General features: G+C 41.8%; 1 protein-coding gene across 1 annotated transcript in view; it reads left to right on the top strand.

Moving 5' to 3' along the window:
• Positions 1-20,564, top strand: part of LOC124280553 (leucine-rich repeat-containing protein 74A-like) — a 520,775-nt gene that overhangs the window by 204,027 nt on the left and 296,184 nt on the right. Inside the window, 2 exon segments of the mRNA XM_046716499.1 lie at positions 6,738-6,789; positions 6,791-6,817. Coding sequence (XP_046572455.1) covers positions 6,738-6,789; positions 6,791-6,817 — 79 coding nt within the window.

The following is a 20,564-nucleotide window of genomic DNA, read 5'->3' as shown; positions in this document are numbered from 1 at the left end:
GAGCTACCCAAAGCGCGCAAACCTGTTAATTCATCCTCACACCAAACAAGTGCGCGAAACCCAGCAATGTTCCAACTACTGCGTATGGACTGTATACAAATGTGTTTAAACAAGAGGATATTCTGCCAGGGCGGCAAAAGCAGTCAAGCTTGCCTTACGTTACTCAACTTCGTGGCAATGCGGCGACAAGTGGCACAGTTTGAAAATTATGCAGCAAAGAAAGGTTTTACAGCGAGAGAGGCTTCACGGCCTCAAGTGGCAGACTATTTGTGTTACCGCGCGCCAAAACAAACATTTAAAAGGTTCAGCGATATCAACATATCTTGCGGCGCTTAGTTCTGTAATCACCATGAGAGCGGGTGTCAAGTTGACAAGATCTCCAGAGTTACTGGCCTTACTCACGAGCATTCGATTGGAGGACCAAAGCGGAAGTTCCACGCCCCAGCTTGGGATCTGAATATAGTGTTACAACACCTCACGAGTGAGGTTTATGAACCTTTGGAATCGACAACTTTTGAATTTCTCTCACAGAAAACACTTTTTCTGCTATCTCTATACGGCAGCAAGAATGTCTGAAATTCACGCTCTAGATTACGAGAGGATACAGTTTGATGACAATCATAACACAAGCACCTCGGACTAAGATGGGATTTCATCGCTAAAATCAACTGCCAGGTCAACCAGACAGGTTATTCCACATCCGGCTATCCTCTATTCTCGGATCACAAGATACACAAGACTTATCACTGTGTCCAGTAAGAGCTCAAAGTTTATTCTGACGATCCAAAACAAGGAGAAGATTTCTCAAGCGTTTATTCATCCCTTATAAGCCTACAAATCAAACAGAAGTGTCACGGACCACAATATCTATTTGGATAAGGACTGTCATTCTCCGTGCCTACAAGGCAGCAGGCTTGGACCCACCAACAGCATCAAATCCACATGAGATCAGGGCATTGGCCTCCACCCTCGCCCTTCCGGCAACTGTTCCTTGAACACGATTATGGAAGGATGCTATTGGAAATCTAACATGGTATTTGCTAATCACTACCTGAGAGACATCACTACAGAAGATGTCTCTGGCATTCCACCATTTAGGACCACTGGTCCTCGCTCAGCAACTGACAGTTCCTGCGTAAAGTTAAATATTACCCTCACAAGATTAATATGTATTATATACATACTTATCTAGCTTATAACTCTCTGGAGTTTTAGGGCTATGTATATATGTTCAGCTTAAGTTATTCAGCCTTAAGCTTATACTATGATATCTTCAGTTTCAGTGCCTCTATCAGAGTCACTTATATATATATATATATATATATGTATTGTTCAATATATTTATAATGTAATTCCCCTTTAATGGCATTATGTAACCAATGGTTTTAATACAACAAACATCCTAAGTCTAAGCCTTCATGAAGTTCCGTGGGGAATATTACAGTATATCTATACAAAATCACTAATTATAAATCCAAAGTATTCTGTTACTCCCACCTCCGTGTCCGTAGGATGCTACAAACAAAGAGCATGAGTCAGGATAAGGAAAAATATGTAATTTTTAGAGTAAAATTGATATTTTATACTTATCCTGACTCATGAGTTAACCCTCCCATCCTCCCACATAACACTTTGGATTTCCCTGTAAGTTCAAGTGTTGGGCTCATAAAATCAGGAGAGAGTGGAGCACATGGCCAGAGGGTGGCGACACCTTTCCGCCAGGGGAAACAAAGGGGAGCAACTTCGTGGTGAGTACCAATTAGTGATTTTATTTTGAAGGGCTTCAAATAAGGAGATACAAGTGTTCCACTATGTTAAAATATCAATTTTACTCTAAAAAATTACATTTTAAATTCGAAAGAAGAAGACAAGCAAAGAGCATGAGTCAGGATAAGTATAAAATATCAATTTTACTCTAAAAATTACATTTGCTGACAGGATGTCATTCTAAGGCTATGACCAAGTACCATAACTATTTCCATAACCAAACAATGGGGAAACATACGTTGTCCTGACTAGTATTTTACAATTCACCAGTTTTCGGGGAATAACCGAATATTATCTCTGCTCGAGTAGGCTGGGATCTTGTATCGAGACTTGATACGTTATTAATGAGGACTAGGATCCTAATTTTTTTCAACAAAATAATTCCAGTGTAATTTTTGAAGCAGACAATTTTTATTTTCCCTCGTCTGAAGCATAATTATTTTGTTCTTAAATCCCAGACACCCTACAGTCACCCATTTGACGCAACATGAACTGTAATCACATTTAAAAAAAATAATTCTTAGTGACTGGTCATATATTTATAGGGGTGAGTTTGCTGGCTGGAACTGTATGACATTTTGCTGACAAATAGTAATCTTGTTAAATGATATGATCTATTTTTAAATTTATTTTGATCTCAAGCGGTGCCTCCGTTGCGCTTGATTCTTCTTCTTCATCTTCAGGGGAAGATTGTCTTGCAAGATGTAAAATCGGATCGTATTGATACGGTCTAACATCGATTTCAGAAATGACATCAGGAACATCTTTTACTGCTTCAGAATCCACGGACTCTTTTAAGTTTTGAGGTAAAATCAAAGAGGAAGCCATCAGCAACAGGCACATATGACATCATGTCACGTGATACCCCCTTCTGCTCATTAACTGTCGGGTGTTTCCGTAAGAGTACGTTTTTGTGTTTTTATTGCTATTTTAAAAACTGTTTGTTCAATTTTAATCACGGAATGTGACTTTTAAAATCTCCTTTACAATATATCAAAAGTTTTGTTTTCGTTTGTATTCTCCTTTAATGACATATTTGAACTGGAATCATTGCAAGTAACAATTTGGAAATCTGCTGTTGGAGGTATGTGAAATTAAAGCTTCACTTTTGATTAGTGTCATATTATCTTTCTCACAATCCATCATGATTTTAAGTATTTAGTTGACTACTAATTTTTGGTCAAACTACTAATTATGATCCTTGAAACTACTATTTGCAACACTTTGGGGTTGGCATCTCTGAGTACAACATGATAGTTGGTGACTATGTACTTCTTAAGCAGCAAAAGAGAAATAGAGTACAACTTATGATATCCGCTCGAAGATTAAGTGATGGCAGAGAAATCACGGGAGATTCAAGTCATTTGAAACAAGTAAATGTTGTTGTTGAAAATTTGAAAAACATAGAACATAACACAAATGACTGGAGGGAGACTCTGATACAATCAACTGAAGCCTACAATAATGAAGTGGAGACAAGTGAATCAGTTTGCATTAGTTCCCATGACAACCAGTCAACCAGAGGCTTTTACTGCCATGACACCAAGTTCCCAGAAACTCTGAGGTCATAGATGAAGCTTAAAATTATGTTTATCAAGGAAAATATCAGCTTGTAAAACATTATTGCTACAACATATCATACACCATTTGAAAGGTCTAATCCTACTGTTTATAAATATGAATGTATTTTTTATCATATTATTTAAACAATACAACTACAACGTAAATAAGTTAATATTAAATGAAAATCCAAGCTTACACATTTATAATGTCCAGATAAACCACGAAGGGAGCAAAAAATGCTGCGATGTTTTCCATTTGTAACATCACATAACATCCCCTTACCTTTTTCTTTTGTGTTTTCATTTTTACGTAATCTGAAAATTATTATAAAAAGATTTCTCAAATAATATGTATGGTCATCTGTTTCCCGATATCAGTGGCTTTCTGCTCGGTAACTTGATACAACAGCGGGAAATACCTCTGTTTTGGAAGCTTCGTACGAATAACATGTGAGGCATTTCATTTGATTGCGGGTGTCGTTCAGAAGCTCTGAACATCAACAATATCTAACACATGTTTTATTTGGGAATACACTTTTTTAGTATAGTACAGATTCTTGTACTTTTGTTGGGCTGAGTCCCAACACACAAAATCAGCCGCCTAACCCGCTCAGCCACCGCAACTTCCACAACAATGGAAGTCGGACAACTGGTAGTCTAGACTGTCCCAAGCTATGATTACACAATGCCATTTAGAAAGTGGTCAAATGTAACATGTTATCTTTGGGATTACACTTTCTTAGTAAAGTACAGACACTTTTCTGTCAGTCTGCTATGAGGATCATGATTAGTCAAAATCATGCACATGACCTAAGGCAGCCATTCATTTTACAGCAATGGATACCGTCCTTGTAAACGAAAACACTTAGATTCCGACAAAAGGTTTGGGTAAAATCATGCTATTCTGAACGTTTTACGGATAAAACCTATATGAAAATCATGGAACTTAGTGGACGTATCGTGCTAGGTTATGACCTGTGACAAAAATGCTTCATGCATATATTTTAGCATCAAACATTGTGTCCGAGCGCTTAGTTTGAGGCGATGAAAGCCGAGATGTCACTTGAATTACATTACACGATCGAAAAAAAAAGATGGAAATAGTAAGTTGTAACGTACGTTTAGCAACTTTTATGAGTACTGTTATTGATTTTATAAACAGTTTATTCAATTTGTTTAATTATTATCTCGAAACATCGTTACTTTGCTCTTTGACAACTTTGATGCGAACCCGTTGCCGAAGCATGTGTCGGGGAATTTTTTTGTTTTTTTTCAATAACATTGCGAAAAATAATTTATAAGTCTAATTCTGTCGATAATGTATGGTCATTTGAAATGTACTAAGTGTTTTCAGACATTGCGAAAAGTGATAGATTTAATAAATGAATCATATGTTAGTTAGGTTCCTAAAATTATATATCATTTGATGCGACTACTCCCTGGCCCGTTTTTCCAGCCTACGGTGTTGAATGGGTTAATTATCATTATTCATAGTCAAAGATGACCCAAGCCCTCCAGTAAGTAAACTATCTATATCTATGTTATATTTTGAAAAAATCTGAATGAATGTGGCTTTGTTGGAATAGCGGAATCGACATGCATTTTTCGGGATGATTCCGATAAATTCGGGAGGGTTTGCATCTCTGGTTTATGGTGTAAAAAATCATTGAACGGTGGATAATTGCTGTAAATTTCTACAGGATTGCATTTTAAGTATGATAAATTAAGGATATATACTGTAAGCCATTAAAAACGCAATTGGTATTTGTTGTCCTGAAACTAACAATAGTTCTATTGAAGATTTTTTGCCTGCGATACAGAGGATGTAGGGATAAAAGGCTGTTATTCTGGCCCATTTCGAGTTCGAGTCCCGGAGCATTCCTCTCACATGAACTTTGATACTTAAAACTGAACCTTTGACATTTCTCGTAAACACAACCACATTCATGAAACACGTTGTGCACATGCATTACCTGCACCCAGGCCCTTTTAAAGCACAAGGAATTGTGGAACTCCATCAATGTGAGAAAATGCCACACTTGACACAAGACGAAAGGAATCAGGTTATCGGTATGGTCAGCCAAGGTGCTTCAGATGTGATGATTGCCAGGCACTTTAATGTGCATCCATCCACTGTAAGTCGACTCAGACAACATTTTCTGGCTACCGGAAGTGTTGCTGATCGTCCGCGACCTGGTGCACCACCTGTGATAACAGCTCGACAAAACCGCAATATCCGAGTTTCACACTTGCGAAATCGGTTCCAAACAGCTGATGATGAGGCAAGGAGGACAATTGGGACAAGTCAATGTCATTTCAGCGCCCAAAAAGGTGCAAGGAAGCCTTGCTGCTTTCAACATCCGGTGTCGTCACCCGTACCGTGGTCCAACCTTATTGCATCGCCACAGACTTGCCAGACAGTGATGGGGCCAATCTTGGCAACAGGACATGGCCAGATGTCATTTTGTCAGATGAATCCAGGTTTAACTTATCCTTTGCAGATGGACGTCCACAGATTTATCAATGTAAAGGAGAAAGACTTGCGCCAAACTGTGTCCTTGAACATGATCGTTTTGGAGGGGGTTGTGTCATGATCAGACCACAGACCATCAGAGGCTGCAGACCATCCAACAGCTGTTCCTGGGAAATGTGTGTCTTTCAATGCCCCAAAGACTGCGAGCATGTCTTGCAGCGCACGGTGGACACACACGATATTGACTGCAAGTGACCCCTCCTTTGTTTGATGTCGTTGTTGCGTCACTGATGTTGTTGACTGGACATTTTCAGATGAAATTATTCACAGATGTTCACTCAAAATATATCTGCCAGTTAGGTTTATATATGTTGAAATTGGTGTGAGTAAAGAAAGTATGAATGTCAAATTGCATTTTTAATGGCTTACAGTATATATTAAAATGGCATTTTTATCATTTTGAATAGAAACAAAAAATATTTCAGACACAGAATTGCCTATACTAGTTTAAATACATAGGAGTTGAAAACATTAAATAGTAAGGATGAGATATTAAAGATTTTGCGTCCCCTTCATCAGGGGGCAGGTTAGTTTTTGGAGGTTATGAATTAGGAGCACATAAACATAAATACAGACATTAAAGGGATTATTGCTACTCTAAGAATCAATGGTCCCATAAAAGTAACAAAGGTACTGTGAAATAATTGTTTGTCCTTTCAGCAAGAAAATATTTAGCATTAATGAAACTTGACTAGTTTACGTGACTAGCTTACAGATTGGTAATTTGCACTGCAATCAAATATATTAGACCTAAAAAGAAAATACAAGAGATCTTGTAAGTATTCAACATAAGTCCCTCACCGTCTCAATTGAATGTGCCACCATATGCATATAGCTGGAATATTGCTGTGTGAATGGTTTAATTATAATTTCAGAAACAATCGCATCAATAGCCAAGCTGCATTGAAACTAGCTTTGGGACTGAAGAAAAAACTTTGGCCTGGAAACACTTGTGGTAAGTACTGATTTTTTTTTTCTTGCTCACTCTTTTGAATGACAAATTCATCATTACCTTGTACAAATACTTAACACTATGCTTCTCTCAGTCACAACTTGAGGATATCTTCTGTCCTTAAAAAAGGGGTGGTGGGGTAGCCTAGTGGTTAAAGCGTTGGCTCGTCACGCCGAAGACTCGGGTTCAAATCCCCACAAGGGTACAATGTGTGAAGCCCATTTCTGGTGTTCCCCGCCGTGATATTGCTGGAATATTGCTAAAAGCGTCGTAAAATCAAACTCAGTCAGTCAGTCAGTTGTTAAAAAAGGGGTTAACCTCACTCATGTCGTCACTGGTGTAGTTAATCTATTACCAGTCAGTTCAGAACTGATATTCTTCTATTGTTGGTTTATAGAAGGGATTACACTCTGGGGCACAATGTCTTCGACCTAATCAACAGTGTTTATGGTGACGGGTGATCCACACAAATCTAGCTGGAAATCCTGAGTAGCTTCTGTTTCAGAGGAGAGGAGGTGTGAACTATGTTTCCCTTTGATAAATTGTCAGATTCCATCATAAAAGCAAGATACAAAGTAAGTCGACTCAGTACTATCTATCCTTGCATCACCTCCTACAAAGCCTTACTTGTCTACACATAAACTGCATAGATATTACATCAGCCACCTGTTGAGGTTTAAAAGAGATTGTTTCTCAGCAAGAAACATCTATGAAAACAATGTGTGACTCCAGACTATTTGTATTATCGTAGGAGACAGAAAAGCTGAAAGGACCATCAGCATTTTCTTCAAGCTAATATACTGTCTCTTTCTGAAAACCATCCAAACAGCCTTACAGATACTTGCACAGGGATGTCTCTGCACAAGCCATCCTTCAGTACAGGGCCCATGCAGACAACCCATTGGTGACCTAATCGGAGTCTACTACAACACAAGTGCCTGGTCCCAACAAGGTCACTGCATGGGGTTCTTGACTCATGTGTGATCATCAACTGTCTTCTCAGCTTTCTTATCTTATCACTACTGATTCACTTGATTCCAACTAAGATTATGATGATTGTTATTCAGCAACTAAGATAGGTCTTCTCCACTAGAGTTTGGCTTGGGATTCAATTTCTCCCAAATGCTGGACTCAAGTTTTTACATCAGTACAACCATGTTTAGATTTAGAAACACATCATCAAATGCCACGAGTACAAAAGTTGTAACCACCCTTTGACCTCTACTCGAAAAGTGACACACAGATATTAGATCACTCATTGGAGCAGGTAAACATTGTGAGGTATGAAGAGGAGGATGTATAAGACTCGTGTTTCTCTGTTGCCTGAATCGATTCCCATGGATGAAGAATATTTCAAATTGGTCAGAAAGCCAACTATGAAATTACATCTTCCTCCAAATAGGGACAGAGATCTTACTGCAGTGAACAAGTATGCTATGGAACTACATTAACTGATGTCTTTCAGTGGCATTTAGAAGTTGTACATTGATGTCCAAGATAAAGTGTAATTTTTGTTGTGGGCACAAACATGCTCCAAAGCTGGGACCTGGAATGGTCTCGAAACGTTGTGAGAGAAATTTAAAAAGAAGTTTAATCCATAAAAAATATCTTGTACATTAACTGGTTTGTGGCAGGAATAAGATCACATTGAACAGACAATCTTCAACTTCTGGAATTCCCAATCAAACCTTTGGATCACAGCTGGTGTAATCAAAGGTTACCCGCACTCAGGTCACAGATTTCACTTGGGGGAAATGAAATTAATTGTGGCAAATTTAGTTTTTTTAAGACCTGCCAGAAAACAGGTGTTTGAAAGAATCTCAAATGGACATAGCACAAGATTTTATTCTCCAGTGTACCTCTTACACAAAATAAATTCTTCTGAAAAGCAAATGATTTTCACTCTGACAATTCTCAACAACATTTCTCAGTGCCTCCACCTAAATTTCAGATGGAATCAGTCACAAGATGTTCAACCTTAGGTCATGGAGATTGGCTAATCAGTAGAGATTTACAAGATGCCTTCCTGTATGTCTACATACATCTACCATCTCAGAAATATCATCACTTGCCAAGATGCCTTTCTAGCAGCCAGTTGTGGCAGTGTCATATTTCCCACATTATATTTGTGTAAATACAGCAGTGTCATATTCTCTGTTTTATTTGTGTAAATAAGGTATTGCTTTTTTTAGACAGTATAGAAAAGTGGGTTTTATTAGATTATATCAGGTAACAGTCTCATGCTTGATTGCTACAAGCTGGCCCTATTGTGTCACTGTGGCTACAGTGCATTTCTTTTGTCTTTCTTTCAGAGGGCACGCTGTCTTTTGCTCTGTTATTGGTCAGTTTAGTTTGTTAAGTTTCCTCACTAACATCTGCACAATTTTAAGTCATTTACCTTGAGACTTTGCACAAGACAGTCACTCGACGACATAATCATCTTGTACAGCAAGATACTGACAGTGTGTTTCAAGTTCACCTCGCCTTCTGGGGCGGTGAGGTAGCCTAGTGGTTAAAGCGTTGGCTCGTCAAGCCGAAGACCCCGGGTTCGAATTCCCACATGGGTACATTGTGTGAAGCCCATTTCTGGTGTTCCCCGACGTGATGTTGCTGGAATATTGCTAAAAGCGGCGTAAAACCAAACTCACTCACTCATCATGCTTTCTTTGTGAAGATGGATAATCAGTGCAAGATTAGGTAGATGTGCTTATATAAGCTTCTCTTTTCGAACTCACAGTCCCAGTTACATTGCTTTCAGCATTATGTGAGTGGGAGACTGAAAGCGTTTAAAACTTTTATCCTGTAATAGGTGTGGTTCTGAACAAACTACAAATGCCCAGTGACAGCTGACTTAAGTTCCTGGCGGCCACGGCAGACTTGGTTCCCCGAAATGTAGTGAGCCGTGGGATTTTGGCCTTTTTTCCCTCAAGTTTTGTTAGGTCCTAAGTTTTCTCACGGTCTATCAAGGTATCCGTGATGGGCTGTTGGGAAAAATGGGCTCCTGAGTCTCGGAAGCTCAAAGGCGCACTGTGGTTCGGCCTGCAGTCCACTACAGATGCCATTACGTTTCCTCCCGGCCTGTCACGTTCAGATGGGTTCCGTCATGTTTCTAACATTTTGATCAAGGTTTTGACACGTTTTGCACATTCTGTTAAAATTTCCTACAGATAATACTTGGACGCCGGCCAGCTTTGGAGCATGTTTGTGCCCACAACAAAAATTACACTTTTTCCTATTCTGTAGAATTCTTTTTATATTTTCAAGTCTCTTCTTTGTATTGATTACCTTGAACCATCAAAATAATTTTTCATTTACATGATGTTGAAAGTCAATTAAGATTAGTAAGTCAAAGAAACCAAAACAATAATTCATTAAACACAGATGGGGGGAAAGATTTAACAATCAGTGATCAACTATTCTACGAGGTGTTACTTTGTAGTATTCAAGGATTCACAATAAAATACTCATTCAAAATAAGAAAGATTAAACAGAGAGAAAGAAAGAAATGAAAAACTAGAAACTAAATTGGATGAAACAAACGAGCATTATGATAAACATGTGATCATTAACAAAATAGATGAATTGAAAAATGAGCAAATTGAAATGAATAAAAGTAAAACTGGTGGTATCATAATGAGAGCTAAATCCAAATGGCAAGAAAAAGGAGAAAACCCCACTAAAATATTTCCTTTCCTTGGAAAAGCAGAAATTTAAAAATAAAGCAATAACAAAGCTTGTGGAAGAAAATACAACATTGCAAGACACAAAAGATATAATTAAGCACGTTCAAAACTACTAAAAGATACAAAAGACAGACCTCCATGATTTATTAAAGAAACATCCATACTCAAAGTATCAAAGGAGGATTCTGTTTCCATTGAAGGAATATTACAGTATGAAGAAGTGTTAATGCCCTAAAAAAACATGATAAATGATAAAAGCCCCACCCTGTCCGTAGCTTTCTTATCAACTCACTAAACCAAGCTTATTTAAAGGGAGAACTCTCTACTAGTCAAAAACAAGGTCTTATTACATCTATACCAAAGAAAGATAAATCCCTAGAATACTGTTATAGTGTCTAATTCAGGACAGCCATTGTCCAAATATTTCTAAAGACCAAAAACTATGTAGCCAAGCCACGTGTGACTTCATTGTAATTATTCAATCTACAATCTTACTCTACAGCAGTGTACATTGTCTTTGTCAGCCACCCTGTACCACTCCGTCACTGTCATTATATCTCAGCAGCAAAAAAAACGTCAGTACGAACTCAAAATTAGATAGGCACTGAAATAAAATCATTACAGAAATGGACATAATAAGCGGATCCAAAACAGTTTTTTGTGTAAAATATCTTGATATATCAATGAATAAATCAGCACAATTTCAAGACATTACGTGAACCTTTGCTGTCCATTCAGACTCTTGACTTCAGTATCTAGTGTGACCACCACGAGTGGCAATAACTGCAGCACAGCGTCTATGCATGGAGTGCACCAATCGATTGATGAAGGCTGTTGGCACCTGGAACCACACTCTGAGAAAGGCATGGCTGGATAAACCGGCTGCGTTGGCCTTGGTATGACATTATTCAGTCTCCTCTGAATTTCATCCCAAAGATGTTCAATTTGGTTTAAATCAGGACTAAGGGCTGGCCACTGCATAATGTTGACACTGTTCTGCTGTAGGAAGTCCCGTGTAGCTCTGGCAGTATGGGCCCGGGCGTTATCATGCTGGAAAATGTTTGATGTGGTTTGACGTGGGGTCAGAGATTGGTTGATGTAGCGCACCGCTGTGATGCCGCTCCTCTCCCTGGAACACCAAAGGACCCACTCTCTGGTTCAGGCTTATTCCACCCCATACCATGATGCTTGCACCCCCCCATGAGTCTCTTTCCATAACACATTGGTCTGAGTAACGCTGGTCATGTCGTCGCCATATTCTTGTTCTTCCATCTGCAGTTGATACGCAGTACCGACTCTCATCTGTGAACAGAACAGTTCTCCATTGCCTGTATCGCTAGTTTTGGTGTTGTAGGGCAAACTGTAGATGTTCACGCCGATGACGAGGGGTGAGGATAGGTCCACGGTAAGGTTTATGGCAATGGAGGTTCCCAATGTTAAGAAGTCGGCATACTGTATCAGTACTGATTGTCGTTCGTGTGTTCCCACTGTCTGGCGTGCTGTTTCGGATGCCTGCATGAAGGGATTCTGTACATACTGTCGCACAACATGGCCGTCTTGTCGTCTTGTGGTCACCCTTGGTCTGCCAGTACGGGGGCGATCATTTGTGGTGTTGGTGGCCCGGAAACGTTGCTGCAGCCTGTAGATGGTCCGATCGTTGACCTGGAAGTGATTGGCTTGTGCAGTGTGGCCAGCTTCAAGTCTTCCTAGCGCCTGCTTCCTCTGAGTTGTTGTGAGTCGCGGCATCCTGCTGGCGTTGTAATGTGAAGGTTTGAACCAGGTTTAGGGGTGCATTTTATAGGGCTGGTCCTTGTGAACAGCACGTGCAGCATGAGTTGCATGGAAAACATGGAGAACACTGTACCATCTCCGAGATCAGGTTGCGTTTTTGAGACCATTTCCTGGGTTCCATTCTGAGTTTGGGAAGGAATGTCTTTGCTCAGGTAAAGTTGAAGATGTTGGCAAAAATATACAATCAAAACATTTAATGAGTTTACAGTTATCCGTTTCTGCGACGGAAAATTCCAAACTGATGTTTCTTTTGCTGCTTAGTATATATCCAGCTTGACCAAAGCGATCAATGCAATCGTCCACTCTCAGAATTGGATAAGAATCAGTTCGTGAGAGTGCATTGACAGCTTTCATGTCAGCACAGCAGCGCCAACCACCTCTACCACTCTTTGGCACAAGAACACACAGTGAACTCCACAGACTGTCATGTATTTCACTTTTTTTCCACAGAATCTCATGTTTCACAGTATTCCTACGGTATGGATATTGTTTTACAGACACAGCATCACCTACATCTATACCATGGCTAACAACATCAGTTTGGCCAGGCACATCAGGAAACAAGTGAGAGAACTCATGAATCAAATCTGACATTTGAACTTGCTGCTTAGGGGATAAATGTGATAGTTTCTCGTCAAGGTGAGCTAACACAGCAGAATTTCTTGACTTTGGTGAAACATTATCACTAAGATCATCAAACTTTACATTGCTAACACCATCATCAATATTGTCAACATGTTCACCATTGTCTTTCGTACAATCAGTAACTGGAGAGTGTGTGGCAATACAATTGACCTCTTTGGTTCTAACCTGTCATGATATTTCTTAATCATGTTTACATGACACAACCTCTTTTGTTTACGACGGCCAGGCGTCAGGACGACATCGTCTGTGTCGCTAACCTTTTTGTCAACAACATATGGACCTTGATATCTAGCTCTCAGTGGTTGACCAGGAATGGGAAGTAAGCCTAACACTTTCTCACCATAAATGAAATTTCTCTTTCGACTTTGTCATAGTTTTGTTTTATTTTTGCTTGTGAAACTTTCAAGTTTTGTCTGGCCAACTCACTTGCTTTTGAAAGTCTGTCCCGAAATGTAGACATAATAGTCTAAAAGATTGATCTCAGGACTGTGATTGAGCCATTGTTCTTTTAAATGTTTTAGTGGCCCGCGCACACTATGACCAAATACAAGTTCAAAGGGGCTGAACCCTTAACTTTCCTGAACTCCCTGACAGCAAACAACAATAAATGCACACCCTCATCCCAATCTTTCTCTGTCTCAAAACAATAAGTCTTGATCATATTCTTCAAAGTTTGATGAAACCTTTCTAAATGTAAATGTTATGTTTATGTTTGTGCAGAAACAGGTAGTACGTAACTCAGTACATTCATCTGGGCACAACTACATTGCGTCATATACAGTATCATAACAATCTATCATATTATCTTGCTTTCTTTTATAGTCCAACTATACCTACTCACTGGTTCGTTTCCTCCTCACACACACACACACACACACACACACACAATATTTAACTTCGTAGGTCCATCGGTCGCAACTTTCATACTATTCACTTCCGCATACAGTTTCGTATTCTACTTCCGGTTAGCACCGTACATCTACCTCGTTAATTATATATATTTTTTACCCACGTACTCCTATTTTTCTTCTACAAATCATATAAATCCCCTACATATATATTTGTTTCAAATCTTAATAGCTCATTATTAGCTTTACATGTGCATGACACCCCCTAAGCCTGCGCACATGCGGTTCTGCGCATGCAGTCCATGTTCCTTTGTCTCGTTCAGTCTAGCGCCATGTTGGTTGCTATTTCGAAGGTTTAACATCACCGCTACGCTGTATCAATACCAAGACCATCATGGCCAAGCGTCGTACGTGTCATTCGTGCGTACGCTAGACTAGCTACAGACGACGAAGACGACCAGGGAGGCACCCCCACTGCACAACAACGAAGACAAGCCAGACGGGGGTCCCCATATCTCACAGCAGATACCCTGCGGCAACGTTTGCGAGCCCTGGGCGCTCAATTCCCACAGACGTGGGGCAGGAAGCTGCTGCTTCAGCTCTATAAGGCCTATACCCCGGCAAACCTGAGCGAAAATCAAGAGTTGCAGCCTCCGCAAGCTCAAGTATCACGTCCCAGCACCGAGCCTCCACCTGTCCCCCAGCGGTCAACCCGAAGGCGCACACAACCGTCTGCTACCGTCAGCATGCCGCCTAATAGTGACCACGCATCACCGTCGGCACCAACTTCCATCGAGGCTCTCAATCATCACACCAACGCACTGGCGGCAGTAGACGATCCTACGATAGAGACGCCCTCTGACTCGAACATCGGATCAGCGATACAGTCGTTGAACAATCAAATGCAGGAGCTAAAGAACCTTGTGTATTCTTCAATGGCGTTAAACCAGACTTCAAACCCCAGTACCGAGACGACTTCAGCACCTCATCAAGCCTCAACTACCAGTTTGCAAGATCAGAGACCCCCTATGTCGGCATCTATTTCACATTGGCAGCACCCAACAGCAGTGATCCCATCAGACTCTCTGCCTCCCATCGACCTTGTCCCGGGAGCAACTAGCCTCCAAGATCCGCTCAGGTAAATACGTCAACTTGGCTATGCTGTTAACCACAGTTCACGACTTCGGGGACGGCAAAACAGAACCGGCATGTTCAACCGCTAACCTAAATAGGGTGCTTTCCCCACGGGAATTCGCAAAGGCTTTTTGAGTCTATAGGAATATTTATGCTGCAGGTAATTCCGTCGTGAAGGAAAGTATGGAGGCCCATGAAGAATACGTCCTTGACCTATCAGCACAGTACGAATCAGAGGCGTACTATGAATACCATAAACGTTTTGCGATGAGGGTAGCAGCATATGCTGCTATCGGAAAACAGATCGACTGGTCGAAACCAGACAGCAACATCTTCAACGCCTGCTGTGCGAATCGTAGAAGGAAAATATGCATGTCATGCAACAGCCTGGATCATATCCAATCCGAGTGCCCTTCTCCGAATGCATCGTTTAAACGCAGTAGATTCCCCATAGACAGACAGTTCAACCAGAATCGATCAAGGGAGCAAGACTCCAAGGGACGCCCCTCGAGTTTACCATAATAACCGGGAGGTGTGCAATAACTTTAACGATTTACAAGGCTGTCAGAGAGACAGGTGCGGTTTTGCACACGCGTGCCTGAACTGTCAGTCCACCATACATGGCCAGTCCTCCTGTCGCCAAAACAAACGTAAACCTGAGAAATGACAAGCACTGGCAGATAACCCTCCTGTCGACGTTAGCAAGCTGTCCTCTGAACTATGCATGCATCCAGACCGTGACTTCGTCAATTACGTTCTTCAAGGCTTCACCGTAGGATTCGATCCAATGCTCTCGCACCTTCCAGAACACAACTTAGAGTGTAAAAATAACCTTAGTGCCAGGAGACACCCAGAGGTAGTGGACGCAGCCGTGCAACTTGAAGTAGACAAAGGCTACGTGTGTGGCCCTTTCTCAGTTCAACCTTTTTCAATCACTCGTATCAACCCACTCGGATTAGCCATTGGCAAATATTCAGGAAAACAACGTTTAATCTTAGACCTATCGGCACCGCACGACGATGTCAATCACAGCATCAACGAGCTAATCGACAAAGACTCTTGTTCGCTGTCCTACGTCACAATCGATAAGGCTATCAGTACTATTCTACAGACGGGACAACATGCCCTCATGTGTAAGGCAGACATCAGTGACGCCTTTAAACAGGTCCCAATCCATCAGGACTATTGGCCTTTCTTCGGCTTTAGATGGCGAAATTACTACTATTTTTACAAACGACTGGCATTTGGATGCAGATCAAGCCCAAAAATATTCGATCATTTATCCCAAGCTATATGCTGGATTCTGCAACACAACTACGGCGTCCACCACATCTTGCACTTACTCGACGACTTCCTGACAATCGACAGCTCTAACTATCCCGCACAGTACACCATGTCATCCCTGCGCCTACTGTTCCAGCAACTTAATATTCCTCTCTCTGCAAAGAAAACAACTGGACCCACCACACGCCTAGAGTACCTAGGAATCATTCTAGATTCTACTACTATGTCGGCCCACTTACCCCAAGACAAGGTACTTCGCATTTCTACAGTGATCGAAACTTTCTTAAACAAAAAGAAATGTACTAAAAGAGAGTTACTGTCCCTCCTTGGACATCTGAATTACGCATGCCGGGTGATCCCCCCCGTGAGAGCCTTTGTTTCATACCTGATCCGCTTGTCTTCCTCAGTGTCGAAACTGCACCATCACGTGTCTCTGTCCAAAGAGTGCCGCCTAGACTTAGGTATGTGGAAACAGTTCTTGCTTCAGTGGAACGGCATCTCTTTTTTTCACGACGCTAGGATCACAGACGCCCATGACATAGAACTATTCACAGACGCAGCAGCGTCCGTCGGATATGGAGGATTCTATCAAGGCCATTGGTTTGCCGAGCTATGGCCCAGTGACATAAGAGCCAACTCGCGTCTCATGAAATGTAGTGCTTTCCTTGAGCTTTATGCAATCGTCGTGGCGGCGTTCGTGTGGGGAAAGTACTGGGTTTCACAAGTTCCATCGGCTAGCCCCTCAGGCGGCACACAGTGCAACCCGGTGCCCAGGCAGCTCAGAGGTGACGTGGTACTGAATCAACACCTAGACAGCATGTGGACAGCGTCCCTTGCACCGCGAACAGTCACAGCTTACATCACCGGCTTCCAGAGTTACCAGAACTTCCTCATCAAGTATCGAGTCTCCCAGCCCCCCTCCAGCGTTACCCAACTCCCAGTCATAACAGAAAATCTACTACAATACTTCATCTCCCATTGCTTCAGCACTTTACAGTTACAGTGTTGTACAGTTAAAAACTACTTGGCCGGTATCCGTTTTGTGTATCTGAGAGCAGGGATTGATACTTGCCTAAACCACCCTTCTTCACCAGGCATGAGTCGACTCCAAACACTGCTCAGAGGATACAAGAAACTACATTGCGCCACCACCAAGCAACGTCTACCCATTACCTACGACATCTTGACACGCATTGTGACCATTCTGCGGAGAGGAGTGTTCGGCGTGTTCGACGATCTAGTCATGGAGTCTATGTGTTCTCTAGCTTTTTTCGGGTTCCTCCGCTGTGGAGAGTTTACATGTGCCAAATCCTTCGATCCGCATGTCAATCTGTGTGTTGAAGACGTGGTTATCCACCCAGTCCAAGCAAAGTGTTCAGTGAAGCTCAAATCGTCTAAAACAGATCCATTCAGCAGGCCGGCTACTGCCCCTGCAACTAATCTTATACATATCAGTAAGTAGCAACCGAGCCAGCTCCCAATTATGTGCCAAATAGTATTATATGTGTTTGTATAATAAATGTATTTTTATCTCATTCCGGCCAATATTATGTGTGTATGTACAATAAATGTGGTTTTCTTAATTCACTCCTGCTCACGTTGTTTCTGCACAAAAGCTCCCTGTGACTTTTGATGGTAAGCACTAGACTTAACTTGCTTAATACCCAACTGGTACATAGCTTGTTGAAACACCTTAGACATAAAATTTTAGCCCTGATCAGACTGAACAACATCTGGCAAACCAACTAAGGTGAAAAACTTGATCAAAGCCATGACAATCACAGGAGCAACAATCCTACGAAGTGGAATTGCTTCAGGAAATCTGGTAGAAGCACACATGATAGTGAGAAGATACTGATTACCAGATTTAGTCTTAGGTAGTGGACCAACACAATCAATAATAACTCTACGAAAAGGTTCCTCAAAAGCCGGTATAGGTTTTAAAGGAGTGGCAGGAATTTTCTGATTTGTTTTCCAAAAATTTGGCATGCATGACAGGTTTTACAAAATTCAGCCACATCTTGTCTCAAACTGGGCCAAAAGAAATGTGGCAAAGTTTTGTCACAAGTTTTGTTTACACCAACCCAGATAGCATTCAGACGTTATTCCCAACGTTGGCAATGGTTTTGCCAACATTGCCAACGTTGGATAACGCCTGAATGCTATCTGGGAAGATGACTCTGCCATGGGACTTCCATGAGCCAATGAAAGTACATGTTGTCGAAATATTTTGGTTCCACAATTTGATGATAGGTTCCATTCATCCTCCGTGGGAATATCCATAGACCTATATTTCCTCATCAGAACACCATCCTTGAAGTAATAACAAACTGGAAGCTTGCTAACCTCCTCAAAAGAAACAGCTTTACAAGCCAAGTAGTAGATATAATGACAGTCCGAGATCAAGTCCAACAAAAGCCTCTGTAAAGCTTTATTTCACAAATAAAGCTTTTGTCAGGCCCTTAGATCTCGCCGCCATTGTATATACTACTTTTGAACCCCCAGTTAACTTCCCGACCCCACGTGACACAATAGTGTCACTATGACCGCGAACTAGCACTTGACACTATGTCGCGTTGACCTCAATGAAACAGTTTAATGGTAATCGCCTATGATCTCGGCTTGCTGGGCTTTCCGTAAACCCTGTTCTATGTACTTTTTTTTCTCGTCTTCGCTGATAGCAGACTTACGAGACTTGGACCGGATTTCTTGTTTCATCTTACGGTACTTGTCGAGTTCAGAGAGGATTGAACGAAAATCCTCCTCTGAGATCTTACTGTCAGTGAGTGCCATGGAAATACGCTAACTTACCGTGTTCAGCTTTGCTTCGGCTAGAACCCTGATCTCGTCGTGTTTCAACGCTTTACGGTGCAGTCTGCGGGATGCAAACTTAAACACCAACCCTGCCACCCGTGCCACCCCTACCACCCCAGCTGTTATTTCAATGCCTAGCACTATAGGTGCAGCCACGATGGTGGCTAACAAGCCAACACCTGCCGCCCCTAGGAATCATTCTAGATTCTACTACAATGTCGGCCCACTTACCCCAAGACAAGGTACTTCGCATTTCTACAGTGATCGAAACTTTCTTAAACAAAAAGAAATGTACTAAAAGAGAGTTACTGTCCCTCCTTGGACATCTGAATTACGCATGCCGGGTGATCCCCCCCCCGGGAGAGCCTTTGTTTCATACCTGATCCGCTTGTCTTCCTCAGTGTCGAAACTGCACCATCACGTGTCTCTGTCCAAAGAGTGCCGCCTAGACTTAGGTATGTGGAAACAGTTCTTGCTTCAGTGGAACGGCATCTCTTTTTTTCACGACGCTAGGATCACAGACGCCCATGACATAGAACTATTCACAGACGCAGCAGCGTCCGTCGGATATGGAGGATTCTATCAAGGCCATTGGTTTGCCGAGCTATGGCCCAGTGACATAAGAGCCAACTTGCGTCTCATGAAATGTAGTGCTTTCCTTGAGCTTTATGCAATCGTCGTGGCGGCGTTAGGTGTGGGGAAAGTACTGGGTTTCACAAGTTCCATCGGCTAGCCCCTCAGGCGGCACACAGTGCAACCCGGTGCCCAGGCAGCTCAGAGGTGACGTGGTACTGAATCAACACCTAGACAGCATGTGGACAGCGTCCCTTGCACCGCGAACAGTCACAGCTTACATCACCGGCTTCCAGAGTTACCAGAACTTCCTCATCAAGTATCGAGTCTCCCAGCCCCCCTCCAGCGTTACCCAACTCCCAGTCATAACAGAAAATCTACTACAATACTTCATCTCCCATTGCTTCAGCACTTTACAGTTACAGTGTTGTACAGTTAAAAACTACTTGGCCGGTATCCGTTTTGTGTATCTGAGAGCAGGGATTGATACTTGCCTAAACCACCCTTCTTCACCAGGCATGAGTCGACTCCAAACACTGCTCAGAGGATACAAGAAACTACATTGCGCCACCACCAAGCAACGTCTACCCATAACCTACGACATCTTGACACGCATCGTGACCATTCTGCGGAGGGGAGTGTTAGGCGTGTTCGACGATCTAGTCATGGAGTCTATGTGTTCTCTAGCTTTTTCCGGGTTCCTCCGCTGTGGAGAGTTTACATGTGCCAAATCCTTCGATCCGCATGTCAATCTGTGTGTTGAAGACGTGGTTATCCACCCAGTCCAAGCAAAGTGTTCAGTGAAGCTCAAATCGTCTAAAACAGATCCATTCTGTCAAGGAGTTACGGTCAACGTGTTTCCTACCACAGGAGTTTGCTGTGCATTCTCAAGTTTGAGAAGTCTCATGCGCGCAAGGCTTCAAGGTGGAGCCAAGCCTTCCGACGCATTGTTTGTTGATAGGTTAGGTATACCAGTGT

Source organism: Haliotis rubra, unplaced genomic scaffold (genome assembly GCF_003918875.1).
Source record: "Haliotis rubra isolate DU_JTF1 unplaced genomic scaffold, ASM391887v1 Scf27, whole genome shotgun sequence".
NCBI lineage: Eukaryota > Metazoa > Mollusca > Gastropoda > Lepetellida > Haliotidae > Haliotis > Haliotis rubra.
The sequence above is the reverse complement of the archived record's forward strand: the minus strand, read 5'-3'. Positions and strand labels throughout refer to the sequence as shown.